Source organism: Apis florea, unplaced genomic scaffold (assembly GCF_048593485.1).
Source record: "Apis florea isolate Af1SG1 unplaced genomic scaffold, ASM4859348v1 contig_3496_pilon, whole genome shotgun sequence".
NCBI lineage: Eukaryota > Metazoa > Arthropoda > Insecta > Hymenoptera > Apidae > Apis > Apis florea.
In genome coordinates this window covers 4,715,695-4,737,621 of record NW_028256773.1, presented here as the reverse complement: position 1 = coordinate 4,737,621, position 21,927 = coordinate 4,715,695, and the positions used below count along the sequence as shown (strand labels likewise).

Here is a 21,927-nt window from a genome sequence, read left to right as displayed (position 1 = left end):
ACAGAGTATCACTAGCAGCAACACGGAGCCAGCAATACGAACATCACGGTCACCGGAAATACGAACCTGACAATCACGACACACAAGGAATATGCGAGAGATCGGTAATATTTTTGACCGATACAGAACACAGTCAACCGGATAACGTCGACACGTATATACACGTTCACGCACTATGTCGCGTCTATGTTCCCTTTTCCTCCGTAATATTTGTCTTTATCGCACGGTCAGTTTGTCTGTTCGTCTCTTTCTTTCACACAAGCGTCTATTGCTCCCTCTGTCTCTCACTCCCTTTCGTCTGTCTGTCCGTCTGTCCGTGTCTGACGGTGTGTATATCGCCGTCGTCGCTGCTGTCGAATCCGTTCCGTGCGCGGCCCCTGTGTGAGACGACGCCGCTGGGACACACGGGCGTGGACGAATAGACGCGCTCTTTCGAGGATGTTTCGACACTATTTTCTTTAATGTACTTACCACTGGGCGAGCTGACGTGGCGTCGCGCGCGCGCGGGGCCTTTACACCACGGGTAAAATTCGCACAGTAATATTAGCGCGCAAGGCTGCACCCCGGTAAATACGAGCGCAGTCACCACTCTTGTTTTTGGTATGCCAGGAATGGCACAAAGAATCTGGACAACGCACACGCCTGCTGCGCAGCCGGTCTGCGCACACGCTGACACCGCTTATGCGGCCGCGGGAGAAACCAGAAGCCGAGCGCAACCGACGACGTACGAATTGCACCGAATTCGACCGATCATCTACCCCCACTGCATCATACAAGACCGTCATCTCCCCACTCCCCGCACAGGAGATCAGTCGCGTCACGCACGTAATAGAGGTTGGATGTTGTTACTCGCTTACTCGTTTATTCTCTCTCGCTCAAGTTTGAGGGGCACTTGTTGAATTTCAGAGGTTACGTTTTAGGTTTTTCGAATGAACCTTTTGATAAATGGCAACGCATAAACTAACAGATCACAAAATGACCATTTTTCTCTTTTGTATACTTTTTTTTTCCATGTAATCTGATACTAAACATATATCAACAAAATCATTGCATATGTATCGTATACGAAACGCTTTTTTTTTAAATTCTTTTAATGAATTTTTTATTTTTATGATATAATATAATACTTTTCAAATATAAAAATATAAAAAATATTTTATAATAAAAATTCAGTTTAATTATAGTCGCTTATCTATTTAAATATTTACAATAGATTCAATTACGTTTCTGTTATTTTACGATGCGATAATGACGATCATGTAAGTTTTAATGTTTGTTTACATAAATTAGTTCGCTTACAAAAGTGAATGGTTTACATTTTCGGTAGCAGACTGTCTGGGGCCATTTGTGTACTTAACAGATCCTAGGGATTAACCGATAATAGCTGAATGCGAGACAACTGACCCAAACAAATGCATTGCCTTAAGATTGTCAAGTGTCGTTCGTACTTTATTTCATGAAAAATGACTCTTTACCCTTCATCATTCTTTTCTTTACTTGTTACTAAATTTGTATAGTATAATTTATTTTAGAATATATTTATTAAATTCACGCTTTTTTTGTGACTTTTGTTCTGATTTCAAGATTTTCTTGTACGAAATTTTCATTAGATAATTTGTAAAATATAATAGTAAATATTTTGAATAATGTTTACAATTGACTTTTGTAATACAATTGAATATATCAATATTGGACTCGAAATTCTAACTTTTAAAAGATTGTTATAAAAATTATAAGTATATATAATTTTATATCACATATATATTAATCATGTGAAGAATTTCAGTACATTAAAAATTTATTGCATCAATTAAAAATGAAAAAATTATATGCTATAATAAATTAATATTTAAATTCTATAGTCTAATTTATAATATTTTTTGATCATTTATTATTTAATTTTATAGATTCTTAAATCTAAATTTTTTGTATTTATGATATGTATCTTAATAATTAATATCTTTATTAAAATCTTTATTAATCTTTAAAAAAAATAAATTAAATATATTGTTATAAATTTATCAAACCAGTTCACTACTTGCTCGGATAATCGGCTTTCTACTTTATCTACAGAAGTCAATTGTTACACAATCTTATCAGGAAAAAACAATTTTTTTCAATATGTTTTATAATTTCTTGCTCGTAAAAAATATATTATTATTAAGGATATTTGCATTAGTCTATGAAAATAAATGAAGATGAATCATTTAAATTATTAATTATTATTTCAATTAATTTATGCATATAAAAGACATACGATAATATGTTTAAACAATCATTTTATAAAATTGTGTTTTCAAGAATAAAAATTAAAATAATATTTATTAAATGCGAAATGTTTATTAAATATAAATTTAAATTTCAATTATACTCATAACTAAAATTATCAAGCAAAATAACTTCACTTGTTTAATTGAATATATTTCTAACCTTCTTTCTAAAATATGTACTAAAAATTTGTATTATTTATTTAGAGAACTATTAAATCAATAAAGTAGAAAAACGTAAAAAATAACTAAATTTATGATTAATATAAGTATAAATATATTAATAAATATATTTACACATATCCCATTAATTCGTTTCATTTTTTTCACTAACATCGAATGATAATTACAATTGCATAGAAAAAATAAACGATATAAGAGAATTATTACACAATATTTACGTTTACTTATACATTTTTCACACATGTGTCGAAACGTTTGATGTAAGCATTAAAAACGTGTACAAAGTCGCGTGAAAAAGAAAATAAAGAATACTATGTTTTCTGAACCGTTGATAGGTTGAAAGTTGCCCGTGTTGTTCGACGCGTGTGCACACGTTGAGCGTTTATCGGGCCGATTTTAAACATGACAAAACGTTCGTGAAATCAAATGTCACGTATCAAAATGACGTTCAAAGCGTGCCTTTTGCAGAGAGACAAAAGCGGTCGTAATTAATGCTTTTAAACGCGCGCGCTGTACTGCACAAGCTCCTTTTGTCAGTTGGACACATTGTACTCGACAAATGTTTACGAACGACCACAGAGTAGCGGAGCGTGCACAGTGACAGAGGCTGCCACGCCGCGGGGCTGAAACGCGCGCAGTTTTCGTGCGGGTTTTCAGCGAACGCGACACATTGAATGGGAAAGGTACGGTCCGATTTCACCCGCGAGGTTTAATTACTTAATTACGTTAACGCTCGATTTTCGTGACATGTCGACGAGCGGACTAAACGATTCCGTTAGTTCTATGGCAATTTTGTACGCAGTTCTCTTTACCCTCGATTAAAGTATGACCGTATACGATACGCGTTCGTAAATTTGTTTCACGTTTGAAACCTTACGCTTAAAATGAAATTCAAATTTTCTAATCCAATGTACATATTGTGCGTTGTTTCTGAATAAACTTTATATTAATATACATACAAGATGTCACGATGAAACTATGTAAATTATTCTTTTTAATATATAGTTATATATATGAATATTGCAAAAATAAAAATATATAATTAAATATTTATAATTATTATTATTATTATTATTATTAAGAACACATAATAACAAAATTAAAAATATTATAAATATATAATTATAATTAAAAAATAAACTATTTGCAAATTAAACAATATTGGAAAATATATTTTTTTAATTTTTTCAAAATTATTTTCCAAGTTAAATTAAGTTTTTATAATTTAAATTTGTGATATTTTCTCTTTTTTCATTATTATTTTTTAAATTATTAAAATATACGATATTTTATTGTTTCCTTATGAATTTTTTTATAATGATCAAATTGACAATTATTTTTCTTTTTGTGATTTTTATTTATTTGAGCTATTTTAGTAGGAGTATATGCCTCACGGTTGATATGTTGTGAACCGTCCTTAATGTCGATAGTCGTTAAGTCATAAAACTTCCGATGCTCATTTATACTATTAAATCTAAATCCCTAATTTTAAGCTAGCGGAACAGTGGCAATGATCATAAAAGAAATTATTATTTCTATGATTATAATGCGATCGCTGTAGTAAATTATGTACAAATTAATTACAATATTTTAAAAATAAATTTTTCATGTTTTATTAATTAATCACAACAATATATTTTAGTTAATTTCATGAAATTAATTTAAAATTATACTTTTATTTAAGATGTGATAAAATAATAAATAAATCGTGAAAAATAGTTATTTGCATTAGATCACGTATTTATTATATATTTTAAAATAAAAATTAAGCCTTATTTATTATCTATTTTATAAATTAAATGGAACCTCGTATACATAATTATAATAATGCATTATATTGAAAGATATTATATAACAATGCATTTAATTAATTAATGCAAAATATTTTAAATCAATATTTCTATAAAAGTTCATTGACATTGTCGACTATATTTGATAGTTGCGAAAAAATTTGCAACGTCGTAACTATTGTGAAGTTCCTATTACACAGAATTATCATTACAATCTCGTACAATACGACAATCACAATAGGCATCGAAATGAATAAATAAGAGTGATAATAATTAATGTCTATATAGATATTATTATTAAAGATAAATTTTTTTATAGATTTATTAATAAAATAGATTTCTCAAAGCTCAATATAATATTATATACAATCGAAGATTGGTACATAAAATCACTCGTAAAATTTTTCTAAAAAAGAAATTAATTACTACAATAATTATTTTATAAATTCAATATTTTTTTTGCGTCGACTATTATTAAATTAATTATTAAATTAAAAATTACATAAATTAAAATATAAATATAAAATAAAATATAAAATAAAAATTAAAAATTACATAATTGCATTTAAAAAATATATATATAAATACATAATTTACCTTTATAAAATCTTTATTCTCTTTTCATCTAAAAAAAATTAATTATACCAAATTATATCTCTCTAAAAATCATTCAATTATTGTTTGAATTATTTTTTATACATATAATTTACAAATAATTTATATATTAAATTTAGATATCCTACACAATTACAAGCATTTTTGTCTCTTTTTAAATTCTAAGTTTCTTAAATTTCACATTATGCAATGTTTTATGTATTTCAATTGTAAGTAAATTAACTAGCCTATTTTAATTTATTCCTATCACGATGGCATTATATCATAGTAAATCTCTTCTCGCACGCAAATTTGGAAGTTAAACGTAACGGTGCGATACTTGTTATATAAACTTATTAAGTCGAAACTAGAGCAAACTTGAAATTATCATTTCACGAAAGTTGCACCTATTGTTTCTGCATTGTTTGAAACTGCACCGCAGGACACAGAAGCTGGCCAATTCCAGTTTCTGCTTGGATTTGCTATGTTGCGACAATGGTCAGATTATATCATGGATATCGCGTTTGGGGAACAATTATTATCGAAATCATAACATTTCAAGGGCCTTCGATTTTTAACAATAGAAACAATAGAAATTATAAAATTATATTTTAGTATTAGTTATGTTGTAAGATTTGTTCTATGTATCTATAAATGATACAATATAATTATTTAAAAATTATTTACAATGATCTATTTTCATTTTAATATTAATTAATTTTAAAGAAAATTAGATTTAGCAATGTTTGGTATTTAGTATTTGTGAAATTATAAATATAATTTATACAAACAATATTCTATAACAAACATATTTTGTACAACAAACATAATTTGGAATCTATCTTAACACACTAACATGTATAACATAACAATAAATTTAATATTTGACACAATTTAAATAATCATGAATAATATTACCATATATTCATATTTCTATTTTCTTCTCAATTCAATTAAAATCTCGCTGTAAAAAAAAATATTTTCATTAAAAATAATAAAGAAATATCTAAATGTATAAATAATAAAAAGAAAATTAAAATGGATTATAAAAAATACTTATAATGTTTTAAAACGTTCGAAATTTATTTCGTATAAATAAATCTGAAAAGACTTAAGGAAAAAGTAACGTTTATAAAAGCATCCCTGTTCCACGGACACGATACGAGAATTCCTTGAATGCACCGTTCACGCGATATTTTAATACTTTTGTAGCTTGTCGTTCGTGCAAGTAAATCTTCCCTGTGATAAGCTCCGTTAGGAATCTCACCCCCGCGAAACATCTCCCGTTTATAAGAAATGTTTTCGAACTTTATGAGGTGATGCGAACGTTCGTCGTTGGAATGGATCGAAAATAGCTCTTTCTTTTTAAATAACAAAATCGTCGAGAAAAGCGAGGAAAGCGTCGTAAAACTTGCAATAAAAAAATAATCAAATATGAAAATATTATCGTCGAGATAATGCATTAAAAAAATTACTGCCGTAAATAAGCTCATACTTTTCGATAATATTGTTTATGCTAACGAATGATTTAAAACGATCTATTTATTATATAATTTTCGATATGTTAATTTTAACTAAAATTTATTTACATATTATAATTTATTATTTTGACTATTTTATTTAATTTTATGAGATAAACATATAAATTCTCATTTCTCTTTAATTACAAGTAATTGAACCGTGAAACCGTTGTTATTAATTACATTTATTTATTTCAACCAATATATCAAGTAAAGCATTAATTCGACATACATATACTCCTATGATATCTATAATTTTCTGCCAATAGACGACAAAATCAAAGGTTCATATCGTTCTATTAATAATTTAAATTTATTATGTATATATTTTAAATATACTTACATACACATATATTTATATAAATCTTGCAATAACTTTGATATATCAAATGTAAGAAAATATAATATTTTCTTTTCTATGTAGATTAATTTCTAATAAAATACCGGAAGTTTTCTCTTTTATCTCTTCCCAACATTAACTTCTTCATGCAAACAAGCAAACAAACAAATTCAACGAAGAAAACGAAGAAATAACACATTATGACTTTTGCTTTAATATTTCATCATTGAAGATGCATTTCACAATAATATGAAATTTTCCTCAATATTATGTTATATTACTATTATATCTAAAACATGTTGCTAACCTAAAAAGATTGAAAACAAGATTGGTATAATATAATTAATACAAAGTAATAACATAAAATAATATATAATAATTTTTATAATAAAAATATATGCTCTTTCCTGTAGGTTAATAACTTTGATCAAATACGCATACATCCACATACATATGACATAACCTCTTAACGGATTAAAATGCATCTTCTAATATCCAATCTTAACCTCCCCAGACAGGTTCGTTCGTACCGAAAAACCATTCAATTATTATTCAATTATAGATAGTGGGAATGGTTCCTCACTGCTGCAAGCACGGTACCAGAATCGAATGGAATCCAGCTGAGAAGCCGGGTCCGGTAGACGTCGAACGAGTAGGATTATTCGCCGTTGGATCGGGAGCTGGAGCCAGGACACCGGGGTCGGGGCCGGGGCCGGGGAACAATGTCGGAAACGACGAGGACGGTATGCCGAGATATGCAGGATATCGCGCAGAACTGCGATCCTTCGAGGTCGGGGCAGAGGCACGGTTATAGAGAGAGCAGTGTGCGCGAGAGTAAAGCTAGATACATATCCTCCGGTTCCACTATCCCCACCACTCACGATCTCCCACTTTCGCCCACCAATATCCATGTACCACGCTACGTCACCAACACATCGACATCGAGGCGCAAACCGAGAGAGAATACGTCTAAGTGTATTACCTCCGGGAGAGCGCACCGTTCCACCTAAATATGTAATAATATCTACCGGAGATACCGGCATTCCTCGACCTCGAGAAGAATTCGATCAAAATGTGTCGCGATACTCTGCTGGTATGCCAGGTGAGCTACGCGTTTCTCCCCGTCCCCTCTTGCCTCCTTTCCTTAGACGTTTACGCTTCCTACGTCTTCTTCGTCGAGTTTGCTCGAGTCATCCCTTCCTCCCTCCTCCTTCCTCCCAGTCGAGTTCTGTTCGAACGAGATCGGATGCGAGATCGGCGTCTCGCGGTGTCTCGACTATTTTCGGAGGGTGGGAGTTTCGAGAGTTTTGTGGATATCGAGAGATTTTTAGAGGACTCGTTCTTTCAGATATTTTCGATTCTGATTTCGATTGTTATGATAATCGATCATTTATTCTTTGTTAATGTCTAAAATGGAGAGAGCGAGTGTTTGACAGTTTGAGTGAAATTAAAAGAGGATTTGAAAGTTGTATGTGCGTGGATAAACAATTATTAAATTAATATTTTTTTTTACGTGGCATCTTAAAACTTATTAGTGAGCATAAGAATAATACATTTGGTTGATTGGATTATTTATTTTTTCCGAACAATAAAAATTTTTATATATTTGTACAAAATTTTTGTAACTGTTCGAAGCATCCTATATTTTACGCATATTACAATCGAAGAGAATCGAATGAAATAGTACGAGACTAATTCGATATAGGGCAGCAAAGAGATAGAATCAATTCTTCGAAAGATATATCACGCGTTTCTTAACACCCTGTATAACTGCAGTAAACCGATTGGCAGCTTGTCAGCTCTCTTGGAAAACAATAGCGCATCGATGCAATTTTATCGATGTTACAATCGGCAGGCAAGTCGATACTCAAGTTGATAAATATCAACTACTTTCCTTCGGCATATTTCACAATGCACGTCCATCTCAAGTTTATACTAGTATCGTTACTATTCGCGTAATCGAACGTGCTCACCTTCGGTGCTAATTTTTTTAACACCATTTTCCAGGTTACAGAGATAATTGAATTTTTCCTTGAAAACTTGAAATTTGCGATTATTTACTAGGGACGGTAAGAAACGAAAATATCTCTCTTCGAATTTCTCTTTACATTTCTCTGTCGAGTTATAATCTTTTTTTTTTTTTTTTTTTTTTTTTTTGGTTAATTTATCAGGCTAAGGTTATTTTATCAAATAATATTACTTTTTTTTTTTATAAAAATTAAAATTATTGATTGAATCGAATCTAAATGACTGAATATGACAATCAAGAATTAAATGAATGCCGTTTCTTTTATTCATTCATTCCTTCATATTTCACATTTCATTCGACGATATTTCGTAATTTGCCTGAAGAATTTTCCGACATGTAAACTCCTCCTCTCTTCCTCTCCTCCAAAAAAAAAAAAAAATAAAAATAGCTCACAATGTACGAGGACACGGAAGATGCATCCGACATAGACGAAGATTTTTTCAACGCGTTAGCGCTTCTACATTCGACGGAAGACGACAGCACGGAGAAACTTCGTAAAATGCTCGATACGTTCATCGAGAGAAGGTATGGATTTGACAAAACTTTGATGGCGAGGATGCCAAAGAAATTTTTGCAAAATACGAAAATCTACGGGAAATCGAGCGAAAGATTTCCGGAAACGTGTTCCCGGAAAAGGAGCACTGCCTCGAGGAAAACCGGAACTCAGCTGATTTTTGGGAACAACGATAACACGACGACGGAGAGTAATTGGAAACCAATGAAAATAATTGATACGACGGATGTTGAGGATTGCAGCGAGAAGGGAGACATCCCAAGGATATCCATTCCTGACGAAGGATCTGGAGATGGATTATTGTGCAAGGTTTTTGGTGATATTTTAGTAAAGTAAATTATAAACTACAACATTATACAATTTTAATGGCGTCCATTATAATTTTTCTCCCTTCTGATTAATTATATATCATAAACATTTCTTCCTGGACAAAAGTTAGCTTGAGAGAAAGTGCAAGAAAGAGAGATATGTATGTATGTGGATGTTAAAAAAATTTCAAAGAATAATGGAAATTCTTCGTATCAAAATAATAATAAATAAAAAAAGTGAGCTCCACAACATGTCAAAATCAAGATTTATTTTGAAAAAACTAAGTTCAATCCACTATATTTTCTTTTATTTATTATATTATTATAATATTGGATATATAATATTGGGTGTGTAATATTCATTGTTAAAAAAAAAAAACTTCATCTTGTAATTGTTATATTTACATTTCAGATGAGCTTGGACTAAAGATCTAAATAGTTCAAAATGACTACTTTAAATGAATAAAATCTACAATGTTCAACGTTACACAATAGAAATATTTCAACTGCTTTGGTTTCTAGTTTTTTTTTTTATTAATATTCCTATTACTTGTTCCAATTTTTCCAATTTATTTTTAATTTCATATATTTCATATTTTACAAGATATATCGACATCTATCTAATTTGATCTTTGCTTGTAACGAAAGATCTGTAACGGGGCAAAGCTAGGACCGTTGATATTGTTGGAGTGTCAAGAATGTCAAGAAGTCTATCATCCCCTGTGCCATCAACCCCCTGTCGTCGATATCGACGTCTACGATCCAAGAATCGTGTGGAGGTGTAGAAAATGCGTGGACACATCTTCTGTAAACTCTGTCATCGCTTTCGATGAAAAGAAAGTGAAAAGGTCTCGTCTGACCAATGACGAGGGCAAACCCAAGGAAGCAAAAATGAACAAGTTGGTGAAATTGAATGGAAATATGAAGAACGAAACTGGAATCGTTGATCAAACTTCGTCCGGTAAATTTATTACGCATTGTTACGCATTTGCATCACCGGTCAAAAGTTTGAAATCACATTTTCAACAGCGATTCTATTTACTTCGCAAAACAAAAGATCCTCTATTCGTCAATGATATCTTTTTATGGCTTTTTCCCTAAATTTTTTGGAATTTTTATGAAATATGTATACAACCGATTTCAAACATTTGATTCGAAGTTTATTATAATTTTCTAATGTTTTAATTTTCGGATGTAACAGAGGCTATTTTGTAAATTTAGATGTTTTACAAAGAAACATCGGTGAAAATGCTATAATTGCAAAAAGTAGTTTTCATTCGAATCACAAGACGAGGACATCATCGTCGAGTCAATTGAGAAAACGAATCGGTTCGAAACTTTCAGTCACACGCCCTATTATAAAATAAATACATTATTTACTTATGTATTAATAATAGCATTTAAATTAATTATATATATATATATAACATAATAAATACGAAAATTAATTCAATTCATCCAAGAAATTTTCTCTCGTCGAATCGAAGATACTTTATTTTCGAAGGGAAATAATTAATCGAAAATTATATCTTGAATAATTAATTAGGTAAAAATACACTTGGTGACGAAATTTTGTCTAGTCAGCATCGTTTTTATTAAATTAATTATGCAACGATCACCGACAAAAGGAAAAAACAATATAATTCAACACGCTTAAGAGTAGGTACATGCACATTACGTTTTATTATTTAATTACATATACATGTACAATGGAAAACCCATCTCCAAATACGTTTATTCTCTCAAACAAATCCACGCAGTTACACACTACTCATAACCTCACTCTAAACACTTCGATCACAGTAGTACAGGGTAGTATCTTATTTAAGCCGATTACAGATGTTGCTCGTTACATTAAACCATACCGACAAGCCTTTCGAAAGTGAACTTAATAACTGAAATAAAAAGACGTGGTTTCATCGCCTCGTTCGTTCAACCCCTCTACTTTTGCCTCATTTACAAGATGTATCGTATCTGTCATCGTCACACGTATCGTATCACGCTTTTCTCACTTCTCTGTATTAAGGTCAACCGAGTTCAATTACCTTCGCCAGCCATGCCGAAGTTTTAGTCGATGCTCGATCACTTTCGCTCTAATTGATCGTGCGTATACACCAGTGAAGATCGAGCGTAACACACACGCCGTAAGAGGGGCACACCTTCGAATCTTTCGTTTCGTATTGTCGTTCGATTTATATATTCGTGTACATTATCGTCCATAAGAAACTTTTTTTAAAAATGATATTCACTTTTTCACGACAGATATTTAATTAAATATATAATAAGTTAATTTATTGTTTGCACGAAAGTAGTGTTTTTGTTGTTTTTTTTTTTTTTGCAATCTGTTTTATTAACGATTTTGGACGATAATGTATTTATAAAAAAATATATAACAACGAATGACAAAAGGATTCTATACGACCCAGTTCTCTTGACATTTTCGAGTATGGTCCAATCTTGTCTTACACAATTCAATCGTGAATATATTCCAACGTAGATTAGATTATTCAAAATATATATATATATATATATATTTTTTTTAAACAATTCTATGATCAAAATGCGGAAATTATTTTAATCGAGAAATTTCAAAAAAAATTTTTTGGTGGTAACAAAAATAATTGTAAACTTTTGTAAGATGGCGACTTCACGAGATCAAGATCCCACGAGAACAAGAATTCTGAATTCTGTAATGCTCTACATATTTACAATCCGAAACGAAATATCATGCAAAAATAATTCGTGAGAAATCTCGAAAAAAGATATATATAAATAAATTATTGCTAATTTTTTAAATAGTTTTACGTAACTATAGGTACTATAAAAGACATATACGTATACTTTGAGAAAATGTACTATACAAACACAAAAGCGTTATCATACAATTTGTGCCGATTATCACAGAATTGTCAATCGTTTAAATGATTCATACATGGAGAAAGAGAAAACACGCATTTCAATATGTCGCGAATTACAAGAATAATTTCATTGATTCCTAGGAGTCGAAATTTCGAGAATTCTATTAGAATATGCTCTTCGATAATTTCGACGCTTATTGCTTAATTCAAATCTTCAATCGAATCTACGAGTTTCTTAAATCATTTAAATTTATAAAATTCAACGAGAAAAAAATATACGTACATCTTATTTGTAAATAAGTGTGTAACAAGTAAAATACAGATTCACAAATAAATTTTGTTATTCTTAGAAATATATAGCTCAAATACAATTCTAAAAATAAAGCATAGAGATAATATTTTAGTTAATTTCATTGTGGTTTCTCTCTAGTTCTTTCTTTAGTCATTCTGAAAATGTTAACGTGTTATCATGATAAAAGTTTCCTAACTTCCTTTATCCTATATTATTACGACAAATTCAACCTTTTTAAATACGAGATCCTTAATACCCGCTATAAATTGTGTGGTCGGGTAGTTAAAAGCTCATTTCGAAATTACTATAATGTGCGTGCATGCATTAGACAAATTAAATGAATAATATATATTTATATATATGTATATACGTCTAAAATTTGTCTCCAAGAGAGAGAAGATATTTTTCATATCTTCTCTCTTAAGCTTTAAATACAAATATAAAGGAATATTCTAATCTAAACGATCATTTTTTGGTATATTTTTGGCACGTGAAAAAAAAAATATATAATTAACAATTTTTATATTGATATTTTATATTGATTTATATTGATATTTTCTTTAAGTTTGAATTTTTTTTAAAATTTAGTATCATCAAGATAAACGTTGCTACATTTGCATAAACGACTATATAACTTGAATATTTTGTGGCGTAAATAAAATATTTCATTTTTTTCTTATTCTAAAGAAGTTCGGGTATCTTTCAAAGTAGACTAAATAACACAAAATAATATTAATAATATAATTAATGTCTTTTTATATTGCCAATGATTCAATTCTAATTCAGAAAATAATGAGATCTTTATATTTTTTTATATGCGTATATAAAACGCATGTTAATTTGAAAAATATCGAGAACATTATATTGCCAATTTGAAAAATGCCATTTTGAAAAAAAAATTTCTCTTCATTAAATCTAATTCATTGCAAATTTACATACACATAAAATGTATTATAATATGTTGTGCAAATATTTTAAAAATATGATCCAAGACTAAAATTTTTAATCTTCTAGGTTAGAATATTCCCTAGATCATCGATTGTTAACTTTCGTCAATTTCAGTATTATTTGCAATAAAAAGATTTTTTCACTGTCTTTTCAGTATTTTGAATTATATATATGTGCTGTACACAAGGAGCAAAGAGCAATAATATGAATATTTTTAGTATATGTATGTATAATCATTATAATATATAATCATTATATATATATATATATATATGGTATAGTATCACTCTGCTCCAGAACCTAATTTGAACTACTTTACATAATAAATCTGTTGTTCGAACGGCGCAAGATGATGTACAGCCTAATTCATGAGAGTGATATCGTGCCAAATGGCCGACATCAATTAAATAAAGATTCTGACACATGTCAAGGTTGACTCAATATTGCATCTCATCAGCGCATCATGCTCTGACATCGAACTACAAACTACACACTACTTTACATAAACCGTTCTAGATCAGACACGAACTAATCGTTCGTTGGAAATCGAACGCGATTTTATATAAGTTTTAATAATAATAAGTTATGTACAAGCTTTCTATAAAATCATTTACCGAGATGAACAACGAGTGGATACAATTTATTATTATTTAAATGTATGTATTAATCTTTTATATATATTTGTGAGTATACAAGATATTTCGAGACGAAAATTTTGATTAATTGTTTGGAAAAATTTTTGAACAAATAATATTATATAAACGTACATTACATTTATAATATTTTCTATTTATAATTATCATTATAAAATTTTAAATAATTGCTCGAATAATAATGTAATTTTAATATATTTATATAATTATTTCTTGTATAATTTAATATTATGAAAATATAAAATTAATTTATTAACAATATGAAAATTTATAATACGATATAATTCAATTCAAAATATTACAAAAATTAAGATTTATTTATATTGATTATATTTGTATGATTAAATGTAGAGCCTGAAATGTATAGTAAAATTGTTGATTTATCATAATAATCGTAATAATCTCAAATTTTATTACAATAATATTCAGATCAATAGATAATCTTTCAATTTAAACATTATGCAAACAATTTGATGAATGTATATAAATTGAAGCAATATTTTGTTATTGATATTATTTTTATTAAATATATAATGAATTTATTACGATTTCTATAAATGATTAAATTTTCTTAACCTAAACCTAAATAAATATTGAAAATAGAATTCTTTTATGTAAAATTATTATATCATTTAAATTTCCAAACAAAAAATCAAATAATTATCACATCTCTTTTAATTCTCTTGTACATTATAAAATGAACTATTTTTGCAATTGCCTTTTAAGACAATGTACTAATATAATAATACATATATAGCAGTGTAAATTTTATCTATGTGCATCGAATAGCAGATAGTTATAGATATAGAAACTCGTTTAATTTTGAAATATATTCAGATCAAATAAAATTATAAACGAATATCATCATAAAAATAGTTGATACGATAAGAATATTAGAAATAAGTGATTTATTAAAGATATTCTGTTAGATTTAAATCTATGGATCATCATGGATGAGATGATGCCAATGACGAATACATCATAGTATCTTTAATACATCACTTGGCACGGATTTTAATGTCAATCAATTAATTCATAATAGTTCGCAATTATTTCTATATTACGAGTATAAATATACTTGATTACAATGGAACCATCAAGATATGTTTGATTGTACGCGACTTACGTTTTTATATGCTTCTGAACACTTGAAAACTGAATTTAATGATCATTTTATGTATTCCAACAAAGGAATTTTACTTAATCGTTTATTGTAAATGTGTACAGAGAAACATAGATGATTGTATGTTATCAAAAAAATATTAAAAACAATGTAAAAGAATAAAAGTTTCTTATATGAAAATACATGCCATGTAAATACATTTTTTTTTTTAAAGAACATGGTAATGATTTTGTTCACCTGCTTTTAGCATTATATATAGTGTCAAGGATTTATAAAACTAATTCCAGTAACTATAGCAGTATGCTTTATCACAAACATTCTTTTTTTCCTCTTATTTAATGTTTTGTGTGAAATATTAATGCGAATATCTTTAAAGAGAACATGAATTCGATTATAAAATTTAATATAAATAGTTATTCGAATTATCTTCGTCAATTTGCTCCGTGATTTTTGGACGTAACACATTCATGTTTTGGTCGAGAATATATGTATGTCATAAGATAACTATAGATTTCTGTTTGAATATCCTCGTCTATTTTCATTGTAATTATCGAAATGCCAATCGAAATGCCAATCGTATTGCACTTAAAAACTTGTATGCTACATATATAAACATAAACAATAATCATATTCATAACATAATATTGCTATAATCCATGTATTATGTAACTATCAAATAATTTATTCCTTTTTTTTTTTTAGTGCATAAGATTTCTTGTCTTCATTTTTATATAACATGCGATTCCATGTATTATCCAAACACAAAATATATTAATGTTATTACAACTGTACAATAATGAATAATATTTCTATTCTATCTTAAATTATTACGTACATTTATTCCATGAACGTATCCTCATTGAAGACGAAAGACACGTTAATGTAAATGCATCCTACATGCTAACAATGCGTCAAATAGTCCGACGTAACAATGATGATGTTTTAAAACAGATAAAAAAAAGAGATTTGTAAAACGACTAGAAATAATTATCGACTAGATTTCTCACTTTGTAAAGAACTTTCAAAAAAGCAATTTATAATTAATTTATAATTTATGGATAAATTAATCATTCTTAATTTATAGCTAACATGTCACAATTTTTTACTTTATGCTAATACTAATTCCTTCCTTATTTAAATTGGACATAGAAATTAAATATGAAATTCCATTACTCTAGGTTTTTATATTGAATATTGTTTGTATGTAGGATACATATTTGTCTTGTATCACTACAAGTTTCCACTACCTAAAAGGCCATTAAAGATTTTTTTTTTCTCATTGCCTGGGAAGATACCAGTGCCATACTTTGGAAGCGCTAGATTTTTAAAATTTTTTTCTTTTTATCTTTTACCTTTAATTGTGCCATCATGAGAACTATTGAAAGATGTGTATATTTATAATAAATATAATAAATAAATCATCAATGACTAAGAAATATTAGGATAAAAATATCTTAAATTTTTGCATTATGCAAAGTATACATTAAATAAAATGAGTATTATTACATCAAAATCCTTAATAATAATTCTAATAAAAAAAATATTGTGCTTTAAACTGTGTATCCACCAAATATATAAAATATTTTTTATAAATATAATAAAGAGAATCTATTTAAATAATGCATTTAATCAAATAAATATGTATCAAATAAACATTTTTAAAAATATTTTGAATATAAATTGAGATTCAATAGATAGAGAATTATTGAATTTAAGTTAAAAAAAAAAAATTATGACAATTTTAATATGAATTTTATATTTGTGATTTTTTTTTTTTAATAAAACAATTTTTTTAATATTTGATTTCATTAAATTTTTGATTTCATTCATAATATATAAATATTTACAAATAATATTAAATATTTACCAATCAGTGGATACTCAGTTATATATAATATGTAATATTATTTTCTTTATCATTTTTGGCAATAGCACTTCCAGACAGTGGCAGTAGGCACTTTGATGACAATAAAAAGATAATAATGAGTACAAAATATTACAAGTTAATCCACCTTTAAGGCAGGTAAATCATTTCCAACAATCAATTGCTCCTTGGGAAAATCTAGAATTACGGTCACATGAAAACCCATATTTGCAGAAGCAATCACATATTCACATAATGAAAACCAGCTAAATGCTATTAAAAAAAAGATTATAATAGGTTTTATACATATTATATATATATCATTACAATTAAGTTTAATTAAAAAATGTAATTTTTCTTACCTAGATCATGACACAATAATCTGTGTTTTAGGAAGAAAATAATAAGTCCAACAGTACTAACAAGACTAGTTATAAAAAGTGCTTGTTTGTATTGAAGACTTTGTGCATTTGGTGTTATGAGACGACCTAATCTCACTGCTGTTAACATATATGTTAAAGAACTAATCATAAAGGCAATGAAAATTTTTTCATGCACAGCTAAAAGATAAATAATATTTATTATTATCAATTTCTATAATTATGAATTATAGAATTGATTATGTTATTAAAATAGTACTATATTGAAATAGTAAATTAATTAACAAATATTATATTATATTATATTAGTACTCACAATAATTTTCTCTGTTAGAAATATATGTAACACCACATAAAGCTGCCACTTCCGCAATACTTAACCAATAACATAGATTTAAAAGTCTACATCCCATGATTTTAGATGGTACATCTTCAATTGTCTTGAGTATTTTATAATAATATGAATGATATACACTAGCAATAATTAGACGAGGACCTATATGTAATGCTATACTTATGCGCCATAAATATCTTTGAGGAGATATACCAGTAATAGCTGAGATTGATGGAAGTACATTATAAACCTAAAAATAAAAATATTTTAAAAAATAATAAATTAAATATATTTAAAATAGTAATTTAAAAAATAATAAATATATATATTTTACATACTCTACAGTGTGTTTCATGAATATCATCTTGTTGGAAGATATATGCAGTAATAAAACACACTAAAAGTGTAACAAGAGGTAAAGATACCGTTGCTATACATAATTTCTTGAATGATATTGCCACATGTATAGAACTTTTATTGTTTCCCACATTGTTTAATTCCATTGTGAAATTATGTAATAAAATTTGGCATTTAAGCACAAAATAAAAATATTTAAAAATAAGATCTAAATCAGTCTACATTAGGATCATTTCTGCCTTTCAATTTTTATTAAAAATATTAAAAAGTTTCTTTAAAAATTTCATAATATGCCTGTAACAAAAAATTTTATATTAGTAAAATGAAAAAACATTATAAAAATGTATTAAAACATAATCTATATTTTATTTTATTCTCATATATTATTTTATAACATATATATCATTACTATATAAAATTCACACTATAATATTTATTGGAATATTAAACAACTATGATCAGTACTAGTACATTAAGTACAATTACATATTCATCAAAATGAGTTTTATTTAATAAACATGTTATTTATTATGTATTTATTTCGCTTTTTATTAAATAATTAAAATAAATATTATATTAAAAGGCATTTATGAAATAAAATAAAAATATTTTTCCAAAAGCAATCAAAACTGCAATTATATAATATTAGATCTTTGTTTATAAATTTCATACACAAAATAACAAACATATTTAGTTAATTTCTCTATTTTCAGAATTGATTTTGTGGATAACCTACTTTTTCTATTTATAGCAAACAAAGGCACTGTCACGGGTAACGCGATGTTCGTGACATTTGCCTGGAAATAATTTATTATTACATTTAACACTTTTGCACAGAATTTATTACCTATAATTGAATTTTATTTATGTTATGTCGATGCGAAACTTTATTAATTAGTTAAAAAATAAATATTTTTTTTTTATCTTTTTTTCTTTAAATTATGAAAAGTTACTTTATTAAAATGGTTATATCTATGTCTAGCATCGGATTTAACAGTTAGATTGTTAATTGATTTAACAAATAATTAAAACCTTATTTCTTGTTCAAAATAGTAGAAATGTTTCGAAATTCGAATCAGTATATAAAAGATAAACAGAATATATAATATATACGAACAATTAAATAACTTTTCAATACTGTATATAAAAAAGAAAGAAATTTAATAATATGTCATAATTTCAAATAAATAACAATTTATTTAAATTAATATTCTGTTAACAACAATTTATTCATTCATATTCATTTATGATCTTCATGCAGAAAATCGAGAGAATTTACCTTATTCCTTGTGTACAAACGTATCGTCTGCTAGTTTGTGAATTTCTGTTCAAAGAAATGCCATCTATGGTCTGTATAAATGTTTCTAATGCATTTCGTATTAGCGCCAACTTCAAATTTTTTCGTTTTTAAAAAAATGAACTTATACACCAACTATTTAAAAATTACTAAAAATTAAAAAAAAAAATAAACTATAATAAAAATTAAAGAAAAAATTAAAAAAGGGGAAAACTTAAAAATTATAAAATAATTTGTAATTTTATTAAAAATATAATTACAATTATCCTAATTAAAAATCTATTATATTCGAACTCTTTCACGCGGCTCTTCCTCCATTTCGTATTCAATTTCGACTTTTGGACGGGTTTTCTTTTGTAATTTCGTTTTCTTGATAATCGATTTCTTTGCTTTTTTATCTAATATAGGTACTGTATCCTATAATAAAATAATAATTTTAGAAGAAATTGAATTATAAATAAGAATAAATACAAATATATATTATATAATATTCATTACTTCAATATCGCTCGTGTCAGATATAAAATTGTCAGACAATTCGATTTCTTCTCTATGTCCTGAATCACTATCCTCATCCTATTAAAACAGATCAATTAATATATATATGCTTTAATAAGAAAAATTCAATATGAAAAATTACAATCTATATTTAAATGAAGAATATAAATTACCATAGATACTTCTTCAATATTAAAATCATTGTCGTCATCTTCTTCATCAGTTTCTGCTTCTACAAAATGAGGTTCATTTGTTTCTCTTTCTCTTTCATCTGCTTCCAATTGTAATTCTACCTCTCTCTCAATTTGTAGTTCTCTTTCTTGTTCTTCTTCTTCTTCATTTTCAGTTTCACTTTCACCTTCAACTTCTACAGCTTCTACAGCTTTATCAAATACTTTTTGTGGAAAATTGTAAATATCATTATACTGAAAAAAAAAAATTATGTTTTTAAACATTTGGAAGAATACATATATAAATAATTATAATAAAAAAATATTTACCATGCCTTGCTTTAATCTCTCCATTAATTGTTTTTCTATTGATTTTTCTAATCTTGCAGCTATAAGAGCTTTTTCTTCCCTACGTCTTTCTCTTCTTTCAATTTTCCTTTGAATTGGTATAATTTGTTTTTGCCTTCTTAATCTTATTTTTCTCATACGTATGAGATATTGTGTAATTTTCACAAATCTTTGTTTACATTTTGCTTTTATAAAACCAGGCCAATAGAGCAAATTTTCATTAATTTGATGAATTGCTTTTTCAAAATTCCTAGATAGTTTTACCTTCTCCCATGCATTTTTTGGAAAATGTACTCTGAAAAAAATAAATATGTATATGTTATAATTTATTATATAATTTTTAGAAAATTTAATTTCTTATATTAAATAATAAATTTTTACCTTTCTGCTGTTCTCATGTATAAATAAATTATACCATTTTCTTCCCTAATTGTTGCATATTGACTATTTGCTAGAGGACATGATGCTCTACTGCATAATCCCGTAAGATTATATTCGTTACGACAAAACTTCTGTGTTTTAGTACTACAAAAATGAAATATAACTTTAAATTATGAAAAATTATTTTTATATTTTCTAATTTATACATACTTCACTTTGAAAGAACAAAAAGACTTATTAATAACACTCCACACAACCTAAAACAATTTATTATATAAAATATCAATATTTAATATAAATATAAATAATATACTCACATCGTCGTGTTGCATTTTGTTTATATTTTATATATTTTATAAAATATATCTCTTATATTTTATAAATATTATATAAAAAACATACACGTGTTTCAAAGATTTTTCAACATTATAGGTTATATTAAATCTGGTAAATTAAATGGAATACTGTGCCATCTAGCGGTGAATTAATAAAATCACATATAAAGTACATATATTTTCCATATAAAATATAAAATGATATTCAATATATTTTTTGTTCCATACTTAAAATACGAAAAATAAATATAAACAAAAAATGTAGGAAGAAAAAAATTGTGAGAGAAAGATAGAATAAAAATTAGGAAATCAGAGTTATCTCTAGAGCCAAAATGAAACACAGAGGTAGACAAGGAAAACAAATAATAAAAAAGGTAAGAGATAGAATAGAATTGATTATTAACGCCATCTTTTGAATAAATATTTCAAAAATATTTTTTCTGAAGATACAACACGCGATACAGTAAGGTACAATATTCAAAAGTTGATCCTTATCTCTGTTTTTTCCCATTATTTGTTCTTCTCATATATATTTATTTTTGAA

The 21,927-nt window shown here is 27.3% G+C and overlaps 4 protein-coding genes and 1 long non-coding RNA gene across 13 annotated transcripts in view; 1 reads left to right on the top strand and 4 right to left on the bottom strand.

Annotated features, from left to right (window-relative positions):
• The window catches only part of scalloped (TEA domain transcription factor 1 homolog scalloped), a 173,229-nt gene extending 172,598 nt beyond the window's left edge, over positions 1-631 (bottom strand). The window contains exon 1 of one of the 3 annotated variants that reach the window (XM_086913724.1): positions 472-631. The gene's annotated coding sequence lies outside the window, so the exon portion shown is untranslated. The remainder of the gene's footprint in view (positions 1-471) is intronic. The other 2 variants (XM_086913711.1, XM_086913719.1) reach the window with 2 other exon arrangements.
• LOC100865054 (integrator complex subunit 12) lies at positions 50-11,002 on the top strand. 2 transcript variants are annotated; one of them, XM_086913731.1, is made up of 6 exons: positions 50-523; positions 610-3,133; positions 7,257-8,763; positions 9,112-9,546; positions 10,194-10,506; positions 10,767-11,002. In XM_086913731.1, the coding sequence occupies exons 4-6, from the start codon at positions 9,118-9,120 to the stop codon at positions 10,910-10,912; spliced, it is 888 nt and encodes a 295-aa protein (XP_086769857.1). In that variant the 5' UTR covers positions 50-523; positions 610-3,133; positions 7,257-8,763; positions 9,112-9,117; the 3' UTR covers positions 10,913-11,002. The 2 variants fall into 2 exon arrangements, with proteins under 2 accessions (XP_086769857.1, XP_086769858.1); XM_086913732.1 differs by lacking the exons at positions 50-523; positions 610-3,133 and having other exon boundaries at positions 6,433-8,763.
• On the bottom strand, positions 5,427-7,795 carry LOC147656797 (uncharacterized). Its single transcript, XR_015293920.1, has 2 exons — positions 6,698-7,795; positions 5,427-5,798 (listed from the first exon to the last, which is right to left on the bottom strand). It is a non-coding gene; the product is annotated as an uncharacterized LOC147656797 (long non-coding RNA).
• Positions 11,003-11,198: 196 nt separating the features above from the next.
• Positions 11,199-18,648, bottom strand: LOC100862973 (post-GPI attachment to proteins factor 2-like). 2 transcript variants are annotated; one of them, XM_086913733.1, is made up of 5 exons: positions 18,336-18,648; positions 17,980-18,247; positions 17,646-17,843; positions 17,432-17,556; positions 11,199-16,019 (listed from the first exon to the last, which is right to left on the bottom strand). In XM_086913733.1, exons 1-5 carry the CDS (start codon positions 18,498-18,500, stop codon positions 16,005-16,007), a joined length of 771 nt encoding a protein of 256 aa, XP_086769859.1. In that variant the 5' UTR covers positions 18,501-18,648; the 3' UTR covers positions 11,199-16,004. The 2 variants fall into 2 exon arrangements, with proteins under 2 accessions (XP_086769859.1, XP_012349912.1); XM_012494458.3 differs by having other exon boundaries at positions 11,199-17,556; positions 18,336-18,505.
• Rbm13 (RNA-binding motif protein 13) lies at positions 18,587-21,738 on the bottom strand. 5 transcript variants are annotated; one of them, XR_015293907.1, is made up of 9 exons: positions 21,366-21,738; positions 21,259-21,305; positions 21,049-21,192; positions 20,650-20,962; positions 20,323-20,574; positions 20,150-20,227; positions 19,912-20,068; positions 19,634-19,800; positions 18,587-18,648 (listed from the first exon to the last, which is right to left on the bottom strand). XR_015293907.1 is itself a non-coding variant. In XM_086913729.1 (8 exons), the coding sequence occupies exons 1-8, from the start codon at positions 21,378-21,380 to the stop codon at positions 20,050-20,052; spliced, it is 807 nt and encodes a 268-aa protein (XP_086769855.1). In that variant the 5' UTR covers positions 21,381-21,738; the 3' UTR covers positions 19,873-20,049. The 5 variants fall into 5 exon arrangements, 4 of the variants coding, with proteins under 4 accessions (XP_086769855.1, XP_086769853.1, XP_086769854.1 ...); XM_086913729.1 differs by lacking the exons at positions 18,587-18,648; positions 19,634-19,800 and having other exon boundaries at positions 19,873-20,068; positions 20,323-20,381; positions 20,443-20,574; XM_086913727.1 differs by lacking the exons at positions 18,587-18,648; positions 19,634-19,800 and having other exon boundaries at positions 19,873-20,068.
• Positions 21,739-21,927: the final 189 nt, after the last annotated feature.